Genomic DNA, 25,217 nt, shown 5'->3' with positions numbered 1-25,217 from the left:
TCCGGTGGGACGTAGCTTTCTATCAGCACAGCAGTATGACGATTACACATGCGACGCGGAGGGAATAGCGGCTTTTTCTAACTCATTGTCTATATGGGTTGGAGCTGAATGTTGTTTTATTATTTATTTAAATGTATCTGTCTATTTGTCTAATTCCAACTGAGATCATTGCATTCTCAGGAAAACCGCTTTCAGACAGCCTGTGTATGACTTTTGTTTGGGGTTTTTGTTTTGCAGTGATATTGTAAAGGGAGAGGGGAGGATGGGCAAGGAGCCTGTCACTGAATAATGAAAAGCCGTTGTGCCCTGCTACACATGACTGGGGTGGGGGGCTATGGGCTGGCTTTAAATGCTCGCTCTAATGTGGGCAAGACAGAACCTGTCATTTTCAATGATATATTCATAGCCCTGAGTGCTAATGGCAGCGTATATTTCTAAAGACCAGCCTGATTTAAAGTGTGATATTGTGCTGCGTGCCATTTGCTGTGAGATTCATTTCTAATTCGGCCAAACTGATACAATGTATAATATAAGTTAAAAACATTGCTTAATATTTTATGGAAATATTTTCTGTGAAGCACCAATAAATACATTTATGTATGCATATATATATATGTATATATATGTGTGTGTGTGTCTGTGTGTGAAAATAAACCAATTATATTGCACATACTGTTTATTTGCATAAGTCAAGCTCTTCCTAACTTTAGCACCATAAGTTTCGTTGCTGTCGCTCATATTGCTTTAAATCACCAACCTTCCTTAAAAAGAATCTCTTAAAATTGCTGTCAGTGTGAATAGCCCTTTTATCCTTGTCTTGATATGATAATACAATAATGAATGATTAAATTTGTCACTTACAGATTGGATGATAACATCATGATTAACTTATTTGCTACCATCCTGATTAATTGAGATTTGTACCATGTCATTGTGCATTCTTTATGATCGACATGTCAGTCTAAGGTCATATTGGATTTCTGCTTGTGTTCTCCCTCCCCCAGAGTTGCTGATTTGTTTGTTTGTCCTAATGAAAGGGTGACGCATTTGTTAACACTGAGAGACACATTCTAACAAGGCCTGATTAGCAACCACAGAACTTCCCCGCCTCTCTTACTTACATCTGCACAAACAATGGGTGAGCCTCGCGGATCAGAAGTTCACAGTCGTGCTGTGCTTGGCACCAGACCGCAACAACCCCGCTGCAGTCTAACCATGAAATGACCTATGGTTTGCCTCATAATAAGCTCTGGATTATTTATAAAGTCCTGTGTTGGAGGTTACAGTCATTGCATTATGCATCAAATATTAATGTCTTTATATTCACATTAGGGATGTATTATCTCATATATTCACATTCGTACAAGATCCATTTAGCTTGCGCAGTTCAAGTATGGCTCTGTCCATCTGTCAATTCCAAGCCATTGAGCTGGATTGTACAGTTGGCACCCCCTTCCCCCCCCCCCCCCCCTGTTTTTCTGAACCTGACAGCCATTGAGCCTCACTGAACTCAGTGCTGCATTGCTGTCCTGATACTGGCCTGGATGTCAGCTTATTTCAACATAAACTGGCGCTCTTTTCATTGCCGGTTAGATGATGCTGAAATGAACTCACGCCCAGGCTAGCGAGCACAGGCATTTCCAGATAGTTCAAAGTGAATTACAGTGACGCTGACATGTCTTTCTTACAGCACGGAGCAGCTGGTGGTTAAGATACTGAAAGCCCTGGACCTCCCGGCGAAGGATGCCAATGGTTTCTCGGATCCTTATGTCAAGATCTACTTACTGCCTGATAGGAAGAAGAAATTTCAGACCAAGGTATCTTTTTTTTATCCTAGTGAGACAGCAGTCTGCTCCCTGATATTACAATAATCCACTGTTCAGATGGCAGACCCTCTTAGGACTCATTAAGATCTGGTTGCATTTCTCAGTCTGCTTGTGTGATTTTTTTTCCCAGTGCCCTAGTTCATCTAAAAATACATCTATATCAGGCGGTGCATTTTGAATTAACTTTATGCATTTGCAGTTTTGATGTTAACCAATCTCTTGTTCACTCCCTTCGCTCACTTTTCCTTCTCAGCTCCTCCACTTATCTAATTCCCTTCACTTTCTCTCATTTACACTCGGTCTTTCCGTGGCTCTGGTTTGCAGGTGCACAGAAAAACTCTCAACCCGGTTTTTAATGAGACGTTCCAGTTCGGCGTGCCACTGGGGGAGCTACACTCGCGCAAACTCCACTTCTCCGTCTACGACTTTGATCGTTTCTCCAGACATGACCTCATAGGTCAAGTGGTGGTGGATAACCTGCTGGACTTCAGCGAGGGCACCGGGGAGAAGCCAGTTTGGAGAGACATCATAGAAGGAACCACGGTGAGATAATGACACAAACACATATTAAAGGTTCATTAGACCTTAAATACAAAGGGAGTCGGTGAGAGTGAGTGGTTGATAGTGTTGTGTATTTGCACATGCTGTCTGAGTTTTAGCATGTGATTTGCTGAAAGATTTACGCAAATTAGGTAACGCCACAAACACCGGCTCTGGGTGCTACAGTAGGTTATGAAGGATGCAGACCGCTACACTACAACAGATGTTGGACTGTCACGATCTGATTTACTATGCTGAGACCGTACAGGAGGGCTATTCAGCTTCAGTCCTGGAGGGCCGTTGTCCCGGGGAGTTGAGTTATAACACTAATCAAACACACCTGCGTGTAATTTTCAAGAAATCCTTCAACAAAAAGTGTTATAAACCGTTATGACTCACTGTCTTTGACACTACAAAAAAATATATATTTTTAAGAATCATGGTCTGTTTGGTGACCATTGACTTCCATTATGTGGACAAAATTTGTTTTTGTTCCACAGAAGAAAGAAAATCATACAGGTTGGGTTCATAAATGATGACAGAATTTTCATCTTGGGTGAACTTTTGATTAGCTTGTTGACATGCATTAGACTGGGGTTAAATCTAAACCCTGCAGGAAAGTGGCCATCAAGGACCTGAGCTGAATAGCCATGCTGAACAGTGATCAGTTTTTTTGCTACATTTATTGCCATACACAGTAGTAGAGATGAGAGTGGGGAACAGGAAGGCAACATGACCTGGGCCTGCTATGATCACCACTGCTCAGTATGTCAAAACACTCGCACTGAACACATCAGCATCATGCCAACACCTCAATAGGAAATGCTGGAAGTGCGCTTGACTATACCAAACTTCTGGATATAAAACACTCTACTCCTTAAAGGTGCCATAATCCATGTCCAGAAAGGTAAGAAAAACATCATCAAAGTAGTCCATGTGACATCAGAGGGTCAGTTAGAATATTTTGAAGCATCGAAAATACATTTTGGTCCAAAAATAGCAAAAACTGCGACTTTATTCAGCATTATCTTCTCTTCTGTGTCTGTTGTGAGCGCGTTCAAAACACTGCAGTTTAGTGATATCCGGTTCGCGAACGAATCACTCGATGTAACTGGATCTTCTTGAACCAGTTCACCAAATCGAACTGAATCGTTTGAAACGGTTCGCGTCTCCAATAGGCATTAATCCACAAATGACTTAAGCTGTTAACTTTTTTAATGTGGCTGCCACTCCCTCAGAGTTCAAACCAATATCCCGGAGTAATACATTTACTCAAACAGTACACTGACTGAACTGCTGTGAAGAGAGAACTGAAGATGAACACCGAGCCGAGCCAGATAACGACTCGTTCACGAGTCAAGAACCAGTTGCATCGGTTTTCGGATCACTAGTAGTTATTTTGGTCGGTTCGATTCAATAAACCGGTTGAAGAAAATGGTTCACCTGTTCTTTTGTGCTCGACGTAATGGCGTCATTGGCGATGATTGCCCTTGATTCAAGCCTTCGGTTTACCCGCCCTCATAAAATTAGCACAGAATCAGTTCAGAATCAATCACCAAAATAACCAGTTCGGTTCAGACGCTCTGTGTGTCAGTCTGCTTCACGCTGAATCACACATGCACAGTATCATCAGCTCCTCGGTTCTCGAATCGGTCGCGTCTGACAGAAACGGTTCTTGACTTGTGAACCGTGAACTCGTCTTACCTTTCTGGACATGGACAGTATACCATACACACAGTTTCAATGAAGGGACTGAGAGCTCTCGGACTAAATCTAAAATATCTGAAACTGTGTTCCGAAGATAAACTGGTTTGGAACGACATGAGGGTGAGTTATTAGTGACATAATTTTGATTTTTGGGTGAACTATCCCTTTAAAAGTGTGGTGTGTTGGGATGCCCCGATGAACATTGATCATCATTTGATAAATTACTGCTGTCATCAATAACAATATGCATAATTGTCTCTTTTGGGCAGTACAAATGCAATGTTAATTACGCAAGACAAATAAAGCTGAGTTTTGTGAATGAAGCAAATCTTCACTGAGTCAACACTGATACAATATTAACATCTAAATGACCTTTTCTTTTATTTATTTAAGTCAAAAATATTAGTATTGTCTGAAAACATTCACTTAAACAAAAAATTTTTTTAATGAATTAAATCACGTAGATCTAAAAAAAAAAAGTAATTTAAAATTAAATTCAACAATATTTTTATATATTTTATATTATATTTTATATAATATAGTTTGTCACATGTGGTTTAAGATGCAAGGTTTTGCACTAAAACACAGTTTAGTGAATTCCATCCAAGAAATTGTGCTGGATTTCATGAGAACCTTAGCCTGGACAGATTTTATGATGATGGTGGTATCTTTCATGGTACTTGCGTATCTCTCTTAAGTAGAATTGAAAACCTAATTTTATATTTATGAAACATTTATCACATTTGATAATCATACGTGATTACATGGCTACAAGGCTATGATGATGATGTGTCCTTGGGGATGTTGGTAGCAGAGGTGTGAGGTGATCTAGTGATGCATGTGCTTGTCCTTCCAAAGAAAATCACATTAAATAAGTGAAGGTCAACTGTGCGAAGGAGCTTTTTTCAAGAGCACTTCACAAATTGCCACTGCATCTTAATGGAGCAGTTTTTAGAAACATTTTTATCATGATCACAGAATATTGCTATTTTAAAACGTGTTTGTACATTTGGAGAACAGAGAGAATAAATCAAATCAAAGACAAGCTGCTGCTGTGCTTAAATAAGGTAGATTAAATTTTCCACAGCACGACTAGGTCAAATGAAGGAAAGAAGATACATTAGGCACCATCTACTCTGTCTGACAAGACAAATTTAAAAAGTATTCAGTGATGCATGCTGGATTTTGAGTATGTTTCTGACATTTGTGTGTCTGACATGTGAATGGATGTAAATTAATGTGAATGGATGTAAATTAAATGTTGGATTCAAATGCAGGATTCAGCCAATCAGCCACTCAGGTGACATTAGCGGATTTACCTAATCATCTGGTTCGAAAAAAAGATCATATTTGGGTTATAAAACATTTTTTAAAGTGCTGGAGTGTAAAAAAATAAAATTAAATAAAAACACTCACATAAGGCAGCATTCATATCACGTTTACGGACCCAGACCCAAAGCTGGCAGCTCCTATAGTTCTTGGAGATGTACTGTACCTCAGACGCTTGACATTTTTGATAAAAAACTGTAGCTCTTTTTGCTTACCTCTCTTACCCTTGTTCTTTTTTCATCATAGCTCATGATTAATTCTGTCTGGCAGAACAAGAACTTGAGAGAAAGATGAAAGGTTCAACCAAGAGTGTAAGAGAAAAAACAGGCGTAGCATCTCAACACATATACTTCAGAACAGTAACTTTGCAGTAGTCTTGCTTGCTAAGTTATAGACAGAGAGAGTTTATTGGATTTACATGGTCATAACCTGTGGATGTACACCAAAAAAGTGTTTTTAATGTTTATTAAAGTGCATTTCCATGGACTTTCATTGCAAGTGCATTACTCTAAACATGATTTTCTCCTTGTTTTAAAAAATTCAAGGATGAGTTCAAATTAATTCTGCGGAGCATTAAAAGCATTAAAAGCCACAGACATTCCTTCAGTTTATCCTTGCATCTTAAAAGGACAAATACATTTTTAAAACATTTCAAGCGAGACGGAGTAATCTCTTTTTATTCATGAATTTCCTTATTTTTGTGCATTACTTTCAGCATTTGCATTACTCACAGTTTAACTTCAAAGTGAACTTTGGACCTCTCGATATGTTTTTGTGTCTGCAGGAGAAAGCTGACCTGGGCGAGCTGAACTTCTCACTGTGTTACCTGCCAACAGCTGGCAGACTGACCGTCACCATCATTAAGGCCACCAATCTGAAAGCCATGGACCTCACGGGCTTCTCAGGTACCAGGTCTCGTTCGTGGTCCCCAGCCATTCCTCTAATTCCCTCATAATTAACAGCGATACCTCATTAGCGCCTCAGACATTGTTGACATTGAGGCGAGATGAAACTGCTGCTCATTAATAACCTTGGTGTAACGCGTCCAGCATATGAATAATAAAATAACATTAAAGGTCACAAAACTATCAGTTCTGAAAGTTCTGAATATCAAATAGCACCTCTAAAAAGTCAAAAAAAGGTATCAGCATAACAGTCATAAGAACGAGCAACATATTTAATTAATGTTGGCTTATTTAATTATCATAGCAAGGCTTGAAGTAATGTAATAAAGATTCCTCTTACAGGATATGATTATGTTGCGCTATCCAGGTGCTTTATGAAAAAGTAATGTTAATGTATCATTATTGCTAGCACAATAATTACTGATGCCGTTACTAGCATTAATTTGTAATATTGTCAATGCATTACATCTTGCCGTTGCTATTTCTTTGACAAATTTTCTGTTCTTGCTTTCTCAGATCCATATGTAAAGGCATCTCTGGTTTGTGAAGGTCGAAGGCTGAAAAAGAGGAAGACGTCCATAAAGAAGAATACTCTCAATCCTACGTATAATGAGGCTCTGGTCTTTGATATCCCCAACGAGAACATTGACAATGTGTCGCTCATCATCGCCGTCATGGACTATGACTGGTAAGATCATGACTGTCTTTTTCATGCTGTGAGACATGCTGCAACACATCAAGCTCACTGTTGTGATATGAGGCTTGACAGGAAGTGCCCACTTGTAACTTTAGGCATGCTTACAGGCTGTGTCTCACAGCTCTTATTCAGGAACACATGGATTTTTCATTTGTTGAAAGAATAAAGCATTTATTGAAGTTCTGTGGGAGAGATTCAAATTAGATCTGCACAGTGTTTCCTACAGTCCAATTGTGTAAATATTTCTCCAGATTAATATATGCTACCATTCCAAAGACTAGTGCAGTTATTAATGCAGTTATGAAAGAGAGAGATTAAACGTGTGAGGATTACCTGAGTCTGTGAGTCTGCGCGACTCTCAGTGTTCAGCAGCAGTGTCTCTACTAAAAGCGAAACTTGAAGTTTATCTGCTTCAAGAACAGTGCTGTTATTGGTGAGAAATGACATGTAGCTTTTAAGGTTGCTAAACTTTTTACTGATAAAATTGTCAGAGCAGTGTGTTTCCATGTGTGCAAGTGTGTGTCAGTGCTGTACACTATGTGTGTGTTCGTGTTTAAGTGGGAGAGAAAGTGGGAGAAATAGAGTGTGCTTTCCATACATACTAAAACAATTTTGTGACAAAAGCATGGAAATAATTTGTCATCTTTTTATTATATTGTTTACATATTGTTGTGGGTTTTGGTTATTTTGCTGTTGTAGTCTGTAAGGACATTTAAAATAACAAAAAACATTTGGGCGAATTGATATGGACATCTTAGTACATTCTTCAGACAACCAGATTCAAGCATTCAACAGCAGTTTAATATTAAACTACAATTAATATTAATAAATCAATTAATTTAATTACAGATTTTCTGAATTGACCATAATAGTGCATTTTACTACGTTATTGAGAAATTAGCAGTGGAAAACTGAAGTATGATCTTTTCATGCATTTAAGGATCTCTTTGACTGATAATGATGAGATAGTTTGTTGTTCAATTGGTGAGTTAGAATACATGTTGTACATATTTGTATGTGTATGCGCTCCACTGAACATAGGGCCTTATGCCCCTGAGTGTCAGACTATCCCTAGTGGACGTTTGCACTGTTTTGCATAAAGACAGACCCCTCATGAATATACATGATGGCCTAAAACTAATGGAAGTGGTGTCTGATGGTGAGACACTCTGTAACACAGCCAGTGTTTCTTGTCTGGTGGGCACAACTTAAATCACCTCTTCTGTATGTGTGGAGCTCTTCTTGCAGCACTTCGGTATGATAGACCTTCAGAATGGCATTTATGTCTAGCTTTTGTATTACTCTGCATGTTTTTTACTTTTTAAAAAAATGAAGCATATGTACTGCTAGGTGTGTTGTGTCATCTAATCCCACTTTTATGGCCATATTTTGTGTGCTTTTGTGGAACAAAATATGACTTGCAAAATCAGGTGCATACAAATCGTGCATCAGATTCTATTTTAAGAACCGCTTTCAGTTCAAAGGAAATCCACATCCGAGTTTCCCAAATGTGTGTTTGTCTATGCTCTCCATGATTTCATCGGTTCCCAGTGGCATGTGGCACACCAGCAGCTCCTCCTAATGAAACAGCTCATCTGTGAGCCGCAGATAGCGGCTGATGAATTGCTCTTAGCTTTGCTGCATGCCACCTGTGCTAAACGCTCCATTCAGAAGCCTTATCGGCTGGGTAATAGTCATTTCTTGCATATATCTGGCATGCTAAACAATCCATTTTGCAATATTTTAGTGTTTCTGTATTTAAACCTGCGTTACTGTGGATGACGAAACACAGGAGCAGGCAAAGCTATTTATGTTTGAGATGAAGAAATGTTGTTCATGGCTTGCAGACTACTTCATAAAACTGATGTTATTCATATGATCTCAGGCTTTTACAACACAACGACTTTAAGTCTTCACTAAAGCTTGACTGATTTATTTTGGCAGCATTGTTATTAAAATAAAGGCAGGACATAACTCTTGGTGGCACACATTTCTTTGAGCATGACTTGATTTAGTGGAAGTGTTGGTGGAGCTACTTTAAACTACAGTCATGCTACTATTTACAAAAAAAATAGTTAGCTATGCTTCAGACAGCTTACAAAAAGTAGCAGGTGTATGTACAGGGGTTAATTCAGTTTAATTGAATAACTATCCAAGCTGTATTTATTTGGCACAAAATTAAGATCTGATTTAGGATGGCAGCAATAAATTAGCCAAATACATTTATACTAAAAGCTAAATGATTAATATAACTGAGTAGAAACAGTCCACAGCAGCATTTATCTCAATATTTCATTTTTAAAAAATAGACTCGGGAGACTGTGAATCAGTGACTCATTTATTTGTGCCTCTTTGTTTTCATTAAATTTATTTGAAAGGACAGTTTTATTTATCTACACTACTGTTCAAACTTTGGGGGTCAGTGCAAATTCTTTGAAGAAATAATGCTTTTATTCATCGACATCAAAGATGGCAAAAAAGAAGACATTTTAAATGCTTTTTTACTTAATATCACAAAAAATCCTGGAAAAAAATGTATCATGGTTTCCATAAATAAATAATATATATATTATTTTTTTTTAATTAAGCAGCACAACTGTTTTCAATACTGATAATAAGACAAATGTTTCTGGAGCAGCAAATCAGCGCATGAGAATTATTTCTGAAGGATCACATGACACTGAAGACTGAAGAATTGGCTGCTGAAAATTCTGTCTTGCCATCACTGGAATAAATTACATTTTGAAATATATTAAAATAGAAAACACTTCATTTAAATTGTAATAATATTAAGGTTTTTTTTACATTAATAAATCAAATAAATGTAGTCTTGGTTAGCATAAGAGACTTGCATAATGTAATTAAAAAAATAATAATTCTACTGACCCCAAACTTTTGAACAATAATGTGTAAATACAAATTGTAGCAGGGTCTCTTATTTCTGGTGAAACGACTGTTATTATTAAAGGTAGGGAGAGGCTAGCTATAGCAAGCTAGCTTTGAAAGCATAAGATCCCACCCTCCCTGCAAATCAGTCTCCAAAGCTACGCCTCCTCCAGAACACATGAACGCACAGGCAGTCCAGAGGCTAATCAGCGACACAGTGGGAGACGCCGTGGATGGAGGACTGAACACAACGCTGTCAGATTACTGCATGTCCCATTCATGGGTGAGAAATTATTACAGTACAATGCATATAATATTACAATAATAAAGCCTTCCATCTTCGCTCGGTCTGCAATAGCATAATGGAAAGCGCTGATGACAAATCATGTCTGCGCAAACAGGGTGTGCAGAAGTATGCAAATACCTACTGTACTTTGATTGGTAGGACAGCTAATCGTAGTCCTTGGGCCAAGGAATATGATTGGACAAATATTTCATGGTCCTGCACCTTCCACAGATGATATATTTAGACCACTTAACTTAGTTATTTCTGTCGGTATGTGAAGAGGCTTTCAACCAGCACAACAAAAACATTTTTTGAACCAAATCACCTACACTGCCTTTAAGTGTGTCACTACTATTGAAATAGGGAAGTTACACTCATGAAAGTAGGTCTTATTAAGTTAGGTCTTAATAAGTTATACCCTGATGTCTTTATACAAATCCATGCCTGTCACATGACACACAGAAACTCCTTCTGCTTGGCAGTAAACAGTATGCATGAATGTCATTTATTTTCTGTCCACGTCTCTATTCAACAATAAATGCAGGTGGAAAGATTTATTTGTGTTCCACTTATTAAACCCGCTTGTTATTCCACTTTTACTTGAGCAGCTTTTCATACTCACTTTTCAAGTAATTAAGTGATTGTGACACCTCTCTCTCTTCTAATCTTCTCTCTCTCTCTCGTTTTCTTTATTTCGGTAATCAGTAGACCTATCATAAATGACTCCCCATCTGCCCTCTGTGACAAATTTTCTCTCAAATCATTGAATCCGTTCCATGTGCTCTTGCCTCATTTTGTTTATCTCTGTAATTCAGTAATTGGGATGTACCTCTGTCTCTCTCTCCTTCTGATCTCTGTTTGTCTGTGTAATTATGTGATCTCTCAGTCTGTGTCTGAGTGTGTGTGTCTTAATGGGCAGGTTGCTATATGACACTAAGGTCCTGTTCGCATCTTTCTAATTATATGATGCCAGATAGTCCTCATTCTTTATCTTGTTACTTTGTGCTTTCTAGCTTCTCATGTTCTCCTGTGTCTCTTTGCCGTCTTTCATTCTCTCTCTCTTGCCCATTTGTTATAATGGATGCACTGGTCTGTGGTTCTCCTTCATTTTTTAGCCTAACTGCATTAATTCACTCTCTCCCTCCCACTCTCTCTCTCTCTATCTTTCTCTCAGTATTGGTCATAATGAGGTGATCGGGATGTGCCGTGTGGGCAGTGATGCTGATGGACCGGGAAGGGAGCACTGGACAGCCATGCTGGCAAATCCCCGCAAGCCTATTGAACACTGGCACCAGCTGGTGGAGGTAGACAGTGTGACCGCGTGGAGTGTGTGTGTGTGTTTGTGTGTGAGTGAGCATGTGAAAATCAATCAATGTGTGCTGTGTGTTATTGTGTATAGGCAGTGTCCTCTATACAAGCCAAGTCCTTATTAAAATGCCTATAACCTTCACACCTGATACCTGTCTTTATAAGTATACACCATTCAAGGTTCACTTGTCTTAAAGTATTTGCCCACACACCCTATAAAGTGTGCTTGCACCTCTTGGTCAAATGCAGTTTTAGTTAAAATCCCCATCTGGGTTGAGATATTAATGTAGTTATGTGTTAAGTGAATGTAAACAAATGGGGGAAAAAAGGGATGTGTGCATTAGACCTTGTAGTGTGAATAATACAGTCTAATACAGTTGCTGCTGTCTATTATGTTGACAGCATTAATCAGAAAACATTGGCACGAAAAAGAGCAGACCACTTACTCGCTGACTGAATAATTCCCATCAATGCTTCCTTAATTGAAAAATACTTAAAACTACATTCTTTTGTTTGCATTTAATTTGTTAATACAGTATTGAAAAAATTAAATAAAACTTTTTATATTGCTGTGGTATTGAAATTGTGAAACCAGATTTTCACTGGTATTGGTATCAGCTACTAAAACGTTGCTAAAAAAGACTCAAAGAAAATCTAGAAAGAAAGAAAACCTAAATCGAAAGAGAAAAGCTATCTGGTAACTCTTTCCTTGAAGCCTGTATATATAATGCATTCAAATAAAGGTATTTGTAATGCACGATAATGCATTTATAATGTCCTATAATAATGTTCTTAAGAATTATAATGAATTTATAATCTTAATTATTATAACACTTATCGTTCTTGTGGTTATATAAAATAAGAGTTTTATGTAAGGGCTAATGTATTACATATTAAATCTCAGCAGCAGGATCAGGACCCCTGAAATGGTTATTTTGTGACTGATTGCACATAATCTTTCCTATTACATGGCTACTTACCTAATAAATAAATAAATGTGACATTTTGAGTTAATTATTATTATTTGTGTGTGTGTGTGTGTGTGAGAGAAGGAGATATACAGTAGCCAGATTACTAATACCTTGCACCAGCACAAACCCTTTTTTTGCCTTAAAAAATACTGTCAGGGTTTACTAGAGGTACGCAGTGAAACATTAGCAATGAACTCCGTTATTTTTGTAGCTTACCTTATAGCATATGTATTAACCTTTCAGACGCAAAATTTGTGGGAGGAGAGTATGTAAATAAATCATGCAAAGGGATACACTAAGGTTTATGGTAGTCAGTTTACTGGTATTTGCACCATTATTTCTGTTATTGGTTTTTCTTTTGTGCAACCTTATGCCAATTTGCGCTGTTATAGTTAATACTGAAAAGATACAATATAATAAATCATTCATAGCTTTGATAATTGAGTATATGTACGAAATCGCTTTCTGAATAGTCATGTGTGTTCATTGATGTTTCCCTTCACAGGAAAAATCCATAAATGCATATGTGTCAAAGAGTGCCACAGCCTCCCCTAAGCCACACATAGTGGTGGACAGCCCTCACTCTGAGTAGAGATGTGAGTACACTCACATACACATAAACACATGCTGTAAATAGAAGGGTACTTCCTCTCATATTGGGTCTGTGTGGGTGAATGCATCAGTGTGTTACACTGGAGTACTTCAGATTTCAGTCATGAACTAACACACTGAAAAAAAAACATCTATGGCTATGTTTACACAGTCCTGTTTCAGAGTGCTAAATATGGTTACATTCTCACAGTTTTGTTATTAACAACTGCATTCTATAACCTAAATTTTCAGGACTCCAAGCTAAATTTTGAGAGCGAGTGTGGTCAATACTGTATGCAGCCATCTGTTCGCCCAAGCTTTTTCTGTTTATGTATTTTACTGTTTGTGTTTATATGGTTAACTTTGTTTTTTCTGTCTCTCTGTTTCTTTTTCTCATCCTCAGGTCAGCATTATCTTTTTAGCACCAGAAATACATTATTTCTTTTCATTTGTGAATAATATTTTATCAAGAAAGAACCAGAGAAGAGACTGTGCCTGTGTTAGTGCTTTTCCTCTAAATCAACCCTGCAGACACAATATATAGAAAAATGACTAGACTAGACCAGACACACACACACACACACACACACACACACACAAACAGACATGCACATTGAATAGTAACAGAATATCTGGCATGGATGGTTTTGCTTCAGGAATGATGTTAAAGTCAAAATATGTCATGATTTATTCAGGGGATATATGTAAAAAACATTCCCACTTTAAATAGATAATCTTTATTTAGTTATTTGAAACTGAGCCTACAAAAAAATGAGATTTTAATTACTAAAAAAAATACAAATAAACGAAATAATCAGGAGAGACCTGATAGATTATGGACCACGAATGTTTGTGTATGTGTGAGCGCATGTGTGTACGTGAGTTTGTACGGGTGTCTGTGTGTAGCTATAGAAAATCTCTACAAGGTGTTTTCAGTCTGACAAGTAGCTGCAAGTTCTTGGAGTGGTCTTCTCTGCCAATGCAGAATCCTTGCAACTGTTTCCTGTTTCTCTGGAGAGGAGGACTACTTTATGACCTTTCCCATCTGGAGAAGGAGAAATAAGGATGGATACATTAGCCAAATTGTGTTGTGCAGTATTGAAATGTGTCCCTCTGCCTTTTACATTTTTATCACCTTCTGCTTGGAGCTCAATGAGATCAGCAGTGTTTCTTTTTTTTCATTTGTTTACTAGAGTCCAACCATTCTTCTTGTTCTACCAGATACTGAATGAAACGATTGGAGAGTATGTTTCCCTGACATGGACACACTGGCAGACTGAATCCCATTGAGAACTCTTCCAAAGGGAGCTATCCTTGATTTCAAACATTGCCAGAGGACCCTAACTGAGAAGGACATTGGATTTGTTTGCATTTGCTGGAGACATATCCTACGGGGAAAAGATCTGGCCATAGTATTTTATTTTTATACCATGCCAAGATTTTTTTTTTCTCTTAAGACATTTTTAATTTCAAAAGAGGAAGTGTGTGCTCTCCATCATCCTTCTGCCAAGAGGACCGCTTTGGAAAGACACACGTTCATCCTCTTTTTCCTTCCGGGAATCCTATGTGTTTGTAGGAGTGCTCTTTTGTGTCTTTTTTGCTTGTTGGTTTGTGTGTCTGCGTGTATGCCTGTGTGTCAGTATCTGTCACCGTGACCCTGTGTATGTCTCCACTTCCCGTCCTTTGTCCTGCACAGAGAAAATCTCATTTTGAACAATCAAGTGTCTTCTGTCCTGTGTCATAGAGGAACTATTTCTTGTGTAGGACCTGTTGCACTTGGTAGGGACAGGGTCTATTTCTCAGATGCGCGTTTCAGTTGTTCTCTGTCGAATGTGATAGTGACCTGTCTCTGTTGTGTCCCTAGCCAGCTCGTCACTGAAACGTGTCCCTAGCTTGATCTGTGTTCTCGTGTTGGGTGTGTTTTTCTTTTTCTGTAAATGTGCTCTGTGTGTACGAGGGGACAAACCTGGTGGCCACAGCTTTTGAGGAATAAAATGTTTTAAGTTTTTCCATTGTCTTAAAAAGAAAAAGGGCGGGTGGGTGAGACAAACTGGTTCTGTTCATCTTTTTCAGCTAATGTGACTATCTTTTCTGTCTGAGCATTCCTTGCAAACAGAGACAAAAAGGGGGGCACGTCTTTTATCAATTTAGAGCCACAATATTACTTATATAATTTTACGTTGCAAACTGACTTCAAAGGGTTTTTTTCATATAGAAAAATATATATTTCTTTCAGTAAGGTCACTGCTTCTCTAGTGAGAAATATTATAGTGGCCAAAGCACTCAATTCACATACCCTTGATATCCAGGGTCACTGCCTCTATTAAAAGAGGAACTCCTCTATTTAATCTGTGGAACCCCAAATAAATTTTTCTTCACAAAATCCTTATACAGTGAAATCCAATGGGATGCAGTGTTGTTTTTGGACACCTTTTGCTTTCATTTAAAACATTCTTCAAAATATCATCTTTTTGCAAAAGAAAGAAAGTCATGCAGGTTTGAAATGTCATGACAGTGCATAAATGATGGCAGAATTTTCAATTTTAGATGGACTATCTCTTTAATATCGCAGTTCAACCACTGCCAATTCTACCACACATATCCCTCAATGAAGGAATACTGCATTACCAATCACTAACACTCATGTTATTGAAATACACATCAGTATAATTATTTCCCACTGTACCCCCCGAGCTTTTTTTTTCTGTTTCCATTATTAATCACATGCCAGGCCTTGGATGTGCACACACACACACACACACATACACTCTAGCCGGTGTGTGCTCAGTCCTTAGTCTGTTATCGTATATCAGCACTTGTTGTTTTCTAAGAGGCCATTGATTCCGTCATCCATGTGGATGTGGTATCGACCCACTGTCTTCAGCTCCTGTCTCCAGGTCCATCTCTTCTGCTGCCTTAGATCTTACACTGTGGAGGCACAATCCCTGTAGAGTGACCTCTGACCCCTTCATCAGTTTCCACAAGTATAGACTTTGACGATAGCTTTCTCTTCGGTTCACCCCATGCCATATTTTTCTCTGTCTGTCTCCCCTCTTTCCTCTGAATGTCAGTGCAATTCTGAATGATCATGAGGAAATGTGTTTGCATGCTTATATTAACATGGATGATGTCAACTTGATGCAATGATAATTTAATAAGTGATGCTCAACACAAACACACACACACACACACAAAACTGACAATGAACTTGATACGAACACTACTAATGACAAATATGTTGACCTAGCAACCTGTTCGATATCATCAAAGCATTGATAATTAATGTTGTTAATATTGTATATCCTCTTTGAGATGGTATTACAGTTTCTGGATATATTTTTCTTTGTTTGTTTGCTTTTTTAGTTTTCTTTGAAAAGGTTTACTTTTTTATATGTTCAGATTAAGCTGAGACTTAGAGCAAGATAAAAATGAAATGCAGTCAGGGCGAGAGAACATTTCAGCTGAAAAAAACAAAAACAACACAAAAAAAACTTTTAGGAGGATGATTATGTCTAAGGCTGGAGCAATGATGGTTGAAATAAAACATGTATGAAAAATCATTGCAATGTGTTTGCGTGATGCAGCTTTTTGTGTTCATGTAATGGGTTGTGAATCAACCTGATCATTCTGTCTACCTCTTACTTTGTGTCTCCCTCCCTTCTCCCTCCTGCTGTGCATTTACTTGTGTGTTATTATTTAGTCACCATCATAAGTTCTTTATTGTGGGCCCAGTTTATATAAACGCATTTGTGGAGCATTGCATTCCTGTACATGCTTCTGTTTTTCTGTATTATATATCCATAAATCAAACCCGGCCCTCCTCCACCTCAGCCTCATTCTTCAGATCAGGTTGTATCTTTATGGCTTTTCCAGTCACACAATTTCCCGGGAGCTAATTGCACCCATGAGGTGTGATGCTTAGAGGGTTCAATTTGTTACTGCCTGATTCTTCGACATCCATCTTGACTTCTAGAGTCACATTTATGAGTCTAATGCACTGTTCATCTGAGTCTCACTGTACGCAGAACAGCCAGAGTCAGCACTCTCTGACACACAGATACAGGAAGAGAGACAGGTGCAGGGAATTAGCGCATGTGGCAAAGACTACAAATGTGCTACGGAGAAGAGCAGGGGGTAAATATTGACAAGAGAACAGTAGCTATTTTCATCACCACAGCCATTAAGTTAAGACAGTATCTTAAGAGCTCTGACCAAAATGATCAAACTTGACCAATCTATTTTTTATGCACTGACTTAAAAAAAAAAAAAAAAAAGACTAGTCTTTAAAAAAAATTAAATGACTGACTTCTAATATTACTATATTCTAAGCAGTTTGTGCAGCTGGCCCCAGGGCGAACAATATATGAAATTTTTCAGTAAGCAGTAAGAGGATAAATGTTTGAGAATAGCTGGAGAAAAACTATTAGGGGAATGAAATTAAATGAATATTCCTTAATTCAGGTTCAATGCAAGTTAAGCTCCACTGACATATGTGGCATGATGTTCAAATTAATGTAGACTTGGGTTACAGTGATGCACTTACAATAATATATATATACTGTATATAAAGATCCCCCGCCCCATTAGCCTACTACCGTTGTGTTTCAACCATTCATTCATGAATGAAAGAAACATTATGCCACAAATGCTGCCGACTGCTCTTGCATTGAACTGGGACATTTCCTTAAAAATGATTCCGTGGCCGTGCAGGGTTTGTTATGTTGAGAATATAAGAACGAAGAGAAAACAGACTAAGAGGTGGACCGATCCGGTTTACACCGAGACACCAGCAACACATCAGCCATGTGAGAGCAGCATGAGAAGCGCACAGTCAACCCGAGACGCTGCAGCGGTGAAGACACGCCAGTTAGCACAACGAACCATTCCACTATACACACGTGTGCACGCGCGCTGAGGGGTGGGGGTCGGGGGAGCCGCGGTCTCCATGGCAACGTTCCCATAGTGCAAAAAAAATTATTTTAGAAGGATAATTCACCTGGCTCACTGAGCTGAAAGAGATATTGTATAGAGAAAGAGAGAGAGAGATCAGAAGAGAAAAACTTGAGGAGCTGTTTTTTATCACTATATGGGACGAGAAAAAAAAATTATCAAGTGAAATTTGTAGCATGGTGCAATTATCATTAGCCTACTGTAATCAAGAAATAATTATGTGTTCATTTTCACAGCCTCAGGGAAAGACCTCCATTTCGAGATTCATTTCTGTAATGACAACTGAGAATATTCTGGGAAAATAATGTAGGAGTGTTTTGTGTTGTGTAGGTGATCGTGCTCCTGTTTTACCTCGCCTGTGCCCTGAGAAGGAAACACGTTATTGTAGTCCCAGTGACCCAGATAGTGGTGGTATGTGTATGGGCGTGTTCTGTATGCTCTGGTCGCCCGGTGTGAGTTCCAGATGGCTCCCGTCTCCCAGCAGAGAGCACCAGTAAAGTCTTTGTGTATTAATCAGTGCCACCTGGAGGAAACCTCTCCTGAAAATAATGTCGGACATCCGGAAACAAGACAACATTTTGTGCAATTTTGAAGTGGAATGCATAAATGCTTTGAGTGATGCAGAAGAGCTGATAGTTATAGGTACACTCTCAGACAAAAAGGTACAAATCTGTCTCTTTGGGGAGGTACCTTTTCAAAAGTACTAATATGTACCTTTTGGGTAGGCCTACTATGTACACTTTAAATATAATGCACTCTTTAGTTACAAAGGTGTACCACAAAGGTTACACTGTGACAGCGTTTGTACACCTTAGACATGTCGTATTATTAATAAAACACACACGAAAGTGCTGATCTTAGGAAACAGCAATTTTGCATGCAAAAGGTTTTTTTTTTTTTGGTGGGAGAAAATTTCACATTATAGGCAAATAACATGAATTTTATAGGGTGATACGTTTTCAATTATTTGCTAACATAAATCTTCATTAATGGTGCACAAGAGCATCTACATTTGTGTGTGCAGCACAAATAAAAATGAATTATGGGCCACCTCATTCATTACAATAGTTTTTTTTTCTCTTTTCTCCCTTTGTTTTCTGAATTATAATAACAACGATATTCACTTAAATTCAAGCTGTGTGCTGGGGTGTTCAACTAGGAATATTGTCAAAATGTAAGTCCATGGTCAATGATCCAATTATATATGCTATATATATTATATAATATAAAATATTATATATATATATATATATATATATATATATTATACATAATTTAAATAATTAAAAATAATTTAATGATGGATGCATTAAATTGTTCAAAAGAGGCCCTTCACATTGTTACCAAAGGTCATAAAATTCTAATAAATATATTAATGAGCTCAACTGTGTTTTCATCATTGATAATAAGAATTAGAATGATCTCTGAGGGATGATGCTGACGACTGGAGTGATGTCTATTGAAAATTCAGCTTTACTATCACAGAAATACATTTTAATTTTAAATATAAATACAGAGTATTTCTCAAAATTGCTGTTTTTACTGGATTATTTATCAGATAAATGCCCTGTTAAACATAAGAAACATCTAAAACATATGTTATACGGACAACCTTATAATAAGTGGTTAATAAATATTTACATATTTTTTTGCTATACTGGAAATTCAGTCTTTGAGCAGCGTGATGCTGTCAATCAATAAATGGAATAAAGATTATCAGTGGTTTTGTCAAAGTTCCCTTGTTCACCTTAAATCCGTCTAATCTGGCCACCCAGATCACAGAGCTGAAAGCCTCCGAAATTGTGCCACTCCACAAAAGAAAACTCCCTGGAGATGGATGTGGAATAGAGCGCAGTAAATCAGTGCATCTCTAAAAAAAATCTCTTATTTGGACACAGGGCACCAGGGCTGGACTGGGGTTAAAATTCAGCCCTGGACAAATCTGGCCCACGAGTTCTCCCTTGAATGTTTTGCTGGGTTATAGGGCCTTAAATTGAAGTAAATAAATAAAACAGGACAGAAACAAGAAATGATAGATATTACTGAATTCACAGCAGATGCTACAAACTTAATGCATGTTTAGTCACATTGATATGCTCTTGCAGTAAAGCAAGGATCAAATGTCAGGACTCCTGTGCTCCCGATGTCCAGTACATGATGCCTGGTTCCGGACAATCATAACTAACCCTAGCCTAGGTGCATTCTTCTGTTTACTGACCGTGAAAAGCAAAAGAAGTGGATTCTCTCCGTTGCTCGCTGGAGAACAGATTCTATTCTTGTCAGGAGAGGAACGCGCGAGCCTCAGGGCCACTTAGCTCGCGGCACGCTATTCTCATTTGACAGCACTTTGGGTCGCTCGGGGCCGTCTGAGTAATTATGCAGATTCTTGCAGTAAAGAGCAACGAGGACAGGTTGCACGCCGACCTAAAAACATGATTCTTTCTTCAATAACTTACCTGTCTCCTCCTTTCTGATAATTAGTGAAGCAAAGAGCGGAGACGAGACTCATTTCTGTAGGTGACATATGTAGGACAGTACTTTAGAGACCCTTTTTTTTTCTTCTTTCTTTTTTTTCTTTTTTTTGGTTGCTTGACTTTAGCGACATCTACTGTTTGCTTAGCTGATTGCTCTTAAGTTAAATGTACCCAAGAATAATTGTTACCATAGACATGTATACATGTCTATGATTGTTACTACATATAATGGATTACTTTAATATGATTTTAAATGAAGCATATTCTTTAAGTACGATAATGCAAAACCCTTTTATGAAGTCCTTTAAATTATGATAATAATAATAATTTATTTGTGTAGCACTTTTCTTAAAAGAAATGCAGCCCCTCAAGAAGTGCTTGAAAATGAAAAAAAAAATGTAAAAAGCACCAAGTACTTATAACATATAAATTATAAATTCGACTTCATACCTTATTAGTAATGCATTTATTCTTTACGTACATCAGCATACAATTTATTTCCTTATGTAAACACAACAATGCCTAGTGTAGAGATATATAGACTGGACATCTACGGTGTTTCTGTCTTTTTTTTCCCGAGAGGCAGCATTCCTGCGACCATACAATTGAAGAATATGAATAGATGGATGGATCTAGTTACATTTTAGGTGGCTTTGAAATTGACGTACCCACGAGCGATCACTCATAAATCGATTCACCAACCAGTCCAGTTCCCAGATCTAAGACCAGACCGTATTGTCGATTGCCGAGCGTAAATCATAATGTTTGTTGTCATCACGGTCTACGTTAACGTTTAGGTGAAGCTTTCATAAAACAACTTAAGGCGGCTGGTTTAGATATAATCAAGCTAAATGACTGTATCAGTCCTCTTTATTCTTATTAGAAGTCAGTTCTACTATTAATAGCAGGTAAGACACACGAGCTAAATTAGCATTTGAGGAGAACGGCTAACAAACATGCTAAGACTTGCATGTGTAAAACTTGAGCGTGTTCACTTTTTATTTATTTATTTTTATTTTATTTCCATTATCTTTCTATGAATTGACTGTTTAATTGAATGAGAATACAGATAAATAAATCACCCGAAATGAGGCTGTCAGGCATCTTTGACACGGACTGAATCACTGAGTCATTCAAAAATGTCTATGTCGGCGTTTTTCTAGATATTGAGACACAGCCAGCATATATATATATTCTCTTTCTTTTAGAACAGACATGATAATAGATGATAATAATAATAATAAAGTAAATTATGCTTCAGAGCCAGTGGTCTCAGTAAAGTTTAAGTGCGCGTACCCTACACAAACTCTATATTACAAATTATTATTTAACAGTCACAGCATTGAACTAATGTCTGTCTTGTTTGCAGACACAAGGCGACCCATATGGACCCGACTTCCAAGCCTGGGTTGAATCAGGTGTCAGATGTGGTGTTTGTCATAGAGGGAACTGCAAACCTTGGTCCTTATTTTGAATCACTTCGGGAGAATTACATACTACCGACTATAGAGTAAGAGTCATCACCTGTTTATTCATCCTGACATTTGTAAGACTTCTGTACAGACCTACTTTGTTTGATCACAGGTATTTTAACGGAGGACCACCTGCTGAAACAGATTTTGGAGGAGATGTGAGTTGGATTAATCTGTTTACACCTTCTCTTTATGTTAGTGCTGTCATTTCAACATCTTATAATCTTCTTGCTTTTAATAGTATGGTGGCACTCAATATGGTCTCGTGGTCTTCAACACAGTGGATTGTGCTCCAGAATCTTACGTCCAGTGCCATGCTCCCACCAGCTCTGCTTTTGAGTTTGTCTCGTGGATTGACAGCATTCAGTAAGGGCGATTCCGTGATATATGCATTTTATTGTAGAAAGTATGTGATAAAACTGTGCTTTTGCTTGCTTAGATGATTTGTTAGTTATGAGTGTATGTCTGCTTTGAAGATTTTTATGTTTTATATGCTGAGAATTGCAACTTTTACACTGATGCTTTCTGCACAGATTCATGGGAGGTGGAGCAGAGAGCTGCAGTCTCATAGCTGAGGGTCTCTCTGTGGCCCTGCAGCTCTTTGACGACTTCAAAAAAATGAGGGAGCAAATGTGAGTTCTTTAACTTGTTTTGTGGAATCAATATTCTGTGCTTTTATATGTGTCCTATTTTTTATTTTTTTATTCAGTGGTCAGACCCACAAGGTTTGCGTGTTGCTGTGTAATTCTCCTCCATACTTACTACCGGCTGTGGAGAGCGTCAGCTACACGGGCTGCACCGCAGACAGCCTGGTTCAGATCATACGTGATGTGAGTCTACACTGATTCCCTTGTTTTATCAGATAAGGCTGTTTGTCAGAGTTCTGTTTGTAAACATAGAATTTGTAATATAATCAGGCTCACCAGGATTTTGTGGAACTTTTTTCACCCCCCGAGTTATCAACCTTAAATCACTGAATTTGATGTGGCTTTCTCAGAATTTGTTTTTGTTGTTGTCATTTTGCAGTGAAAACCCATCAATAATCTTGATGTACTTGTGTAAATTAATTAAAAAAAAAAAAATGTCGGTTCCCCCATGCACAAGGCAGTGGTGACACCAGCATAGAAATGCTCATGATTCTGCTATGCTGAAAATACAGAATTATGGTAGACCCAGGCAGTGACACTGATTATATACTATACTTTTTTTTTTAATTCTAGAATTGTCTGTTGTTGTATTATTGTTTTTGCTTTTTTAAAAAGTTTTATTAATGATCGTGTTATCAGTGATTAAATTTATTAGAAATATTTAAAATATGCATTTTCTGTAAAATAATGTGCTTATTTAAATCTACTTGTGAAATCAAGCATTATGGACACTAGCAAATATTCGCCCCAGTATACATTATATTAGGGTTGCATGATATATATCGTCCTATGATTAATGCGCATCTAGTCATTAAAGGCGGTTCTCTAATCAGCGGCAAATACCACCAGGTGCGTGATTTCATATAGAGCAGCTGTTACTACACAGAACCGTTGTTAACTGACAAGCTGCGCAAATCCAAGCTGATAATGAACGTCTCCATAAGTTTTTCATCAACCAGTCAAAATTTACAGTAGGGCATGCAAATTCGGTCCGTTTTTGGAATTATTATTGATCTCATGTTAACTTTTTTTTGGTGGAAATTTTGCAGAAATAAGACAAAAAGCAAGCTACTAAGTTTTGCAGAATAGCGAAATCCTGGAGGGGCTGTATAATGTATTTGCCTTGATGCTGATCATGTTGGTTGATACCATCATATTCTACAATATTAGGTTCTATATTGTTTACTGTGATGTCCTGCTAAATTTTGAGTTGTGCCACTTATGTATAAAAGCTGGTATCTGTTTCTGATATGTAGTTAATGAAATTAATATTATTATTATTATTGGCTATAGCGGGGGATCCATTTTTCTGTAATTGCTCCACGGAAACTTCCAGCGCTTCGATATCTTTTTGAAAGAGCATCTTCGGTAGCAGGTGCACCAGAATCCTCACACCCAGACTACAGTCAAGACCCCTTTCACATGGTGTTAGTCAGGGGCATTGCACTTCCTGGTAAGAAAGACACTTGTCCTGTTTGTGAATGTGCAGTGATATAACATTTTGTCAACAGCTGAGCAACAGATGGCAGAATTTGGAATAAAGTAGTATTTTGCTTTTATTATTAGGTTTGCTCTGATTAATGCTTTCTGTTACATATGTGTGTGTCCAGTTACTCCTGGAGGAGGTTCTGGTGTTGTCTCTCTAAAACCGGTCTTGCCACCTCAGCCTTTGCCTGTGTCCCAGCCTTCTATGGGCTCAGTAACCCAGACTCCTCCTCCTCCTCTTTCATACCAGGTGTGTTAATGTGATTAATAGAATTATGTAACTTCATATACATATTCACATTACATATACATTACTGTTCAAATGTTCAAGGTAAAAAAATAAAAATTCTTTCTCAAAATAAATACTTTTATTCAGCAACATGGATTCATTAAATTGTTAAAAAATGACAGTGAATACATTTTCTTTAAAAACAAAAAAACAAAATCTTACTGACATCAAACTTTTGAAAGGTAGTGTATATATTTATATGAAACCCCTTTCAAGCAAAATATTTCTTAGGTGTCGTATGATAAAACAGTCGGTCTGTGTCATTCAAAATTAAGGCTACTATGTTTGGAAACTATGGATGTGAATATATTACATGTCATATCATTAGTACATATAATTATTTTGAACTTTTTTTTTTAATATTTGTGACGTATGAAAACTTTATGCTATTAATATCTTGAAATAACACATTTTATTATCTGTTCTGCTAGTCACATTAAAACAATATTTAAAGGCAAATAGGTCTAATGAAAAACTCAGATCAGAGAAATTGTATACAATGGTTTTGTCACAGGGAAAATGAGGACAAAAAGGAAACACAGGGACGACAAAAATATATGCACGTTTTACTGAACGGTTCACTTACCATTGGCAGGTGATGTAAAAGGTTAATTTTGGACCTTGTCCGTCTCATTGCTTTGGGGATATAGAGTAATCAGAGCATTTCTCTCAGTAACAGACTAATCTCGGTCTGCTCATTCTGAACCTTTCTGTGCCTAATTGGAGCCACATTAATGGTAATTTTCAGCATACAGAGCCTCACTTTGATTCTTAAGATTAAGACTAACGGCTGTTATAATTTTATTTGAATAGATCTAAGTGGTAGATGGGATGTGCATCAATGCATTTGTATT

At 37.6% G+C, this 25,217-nt stretch overlaps 2 protein-coding genes across 9 annotated transcripts in view; both read left to right on the top strand.

Moving 5' to 3' along the window:
- LOC132149127 (synaptotagmin-C-like) overlaps positions 1–15,058 on the top strand; it is a 41,575-nt gene extending 26,517 nt beyond the window's left edge. For 2 of the 3 annotated variants that reach the window (XM_059558078.1, XM_059558079.1), the window contains exons 7-13: positions 1,691–1,817; positions 2,151–2,369; positions 6,187–6,307; positions 6,824–6,995; positions 11,351–11,480; positions 12,961–13,051; positions 13,475–15,058. In XM_059558078.1, the coding sequence (XP_059414061.1) occupies positions 1,691–1,817; positions 2,151–2,369; positions 6,187–6,307; positions 6,824–6,995; positions 11,351–11,480; positions 12,961–13,047 (856 nt within the window). In that variant the 3' untranslated portion in view covers positions 13,048–13,051; positions 13,475–15,058. Of the gene's footprint in view, positions 1–1,690; positions 1,818–2,150; positions 2,370–6,186; positions 6,308–6,823; positions 6,996–11,350; positions 11,481–12,960; positions 13,052–13,449 lie in introns of all 3 variants that reach the window. The other variant, XM_059558080.1, reaches the window with a different exon arrangement.
- A 6,121-nt stretch (positions 15,059–21,179) lies between these two features.
- LOC132149131 (mediator of RNA polymerase II transcription subunit 25) overlaps positions 21,180–25,217 on the top strand; it is a 35,406-nt gene continuing 31,368 nt past the window's right edge. For all 6 annotated transcript variants that reach the window (XM_059558092.1, XM_059558096.1, XM_059558095.1 and 3 more), the window contains exons 1-8: positions 21,180–21,378; positions 21,840–21,980; positions 22,055–22,100; positions 22,184–22,308; positions 22,476–22,574; positions 22,652–22,772; positions 23,883–24,042; positions 24,200–24,324. In XM_059558092.1, the coding sequence (XP_059414075.1) occupies positions 21,856–21,980; positions 22,055–22,100; positions 22,184–22,308; positions 22,476–22,574; positions 22,652–22,772; positions 23,883–24,042; positions 24,200–24,324 (801 nt within the window). In that variant the 5' untranslated portion in view covers positions 21,180–21,378; positions 21,840–21,855. The remainder of the gene's footprint in view (positions 21,379–21,839; positions 21,981–22,054; positions 22,101–22,183; positions 22,309–22,475; positions 22,575–22,651; positions 22,773–23,882; positions 24,043–24,199; positions 24,325–25,217) is intronic.

Source organism: Carassius carassius, chromosome 9 (genome assembly GCF_963082965.1).
Source record: "Carassius carassius chromosome 9, fCarCar2.1, whole genome shotgun sequence".
Lineage (NCBI taxonomy): Eukaryota > Metazoa > Chordata > Actinopteri > Cypriniformes > Cyprinidae > Carassius > Carassius carassius.
This window is presented reverse-complemented; position numbering and strand designations above follow the sequence as displayed.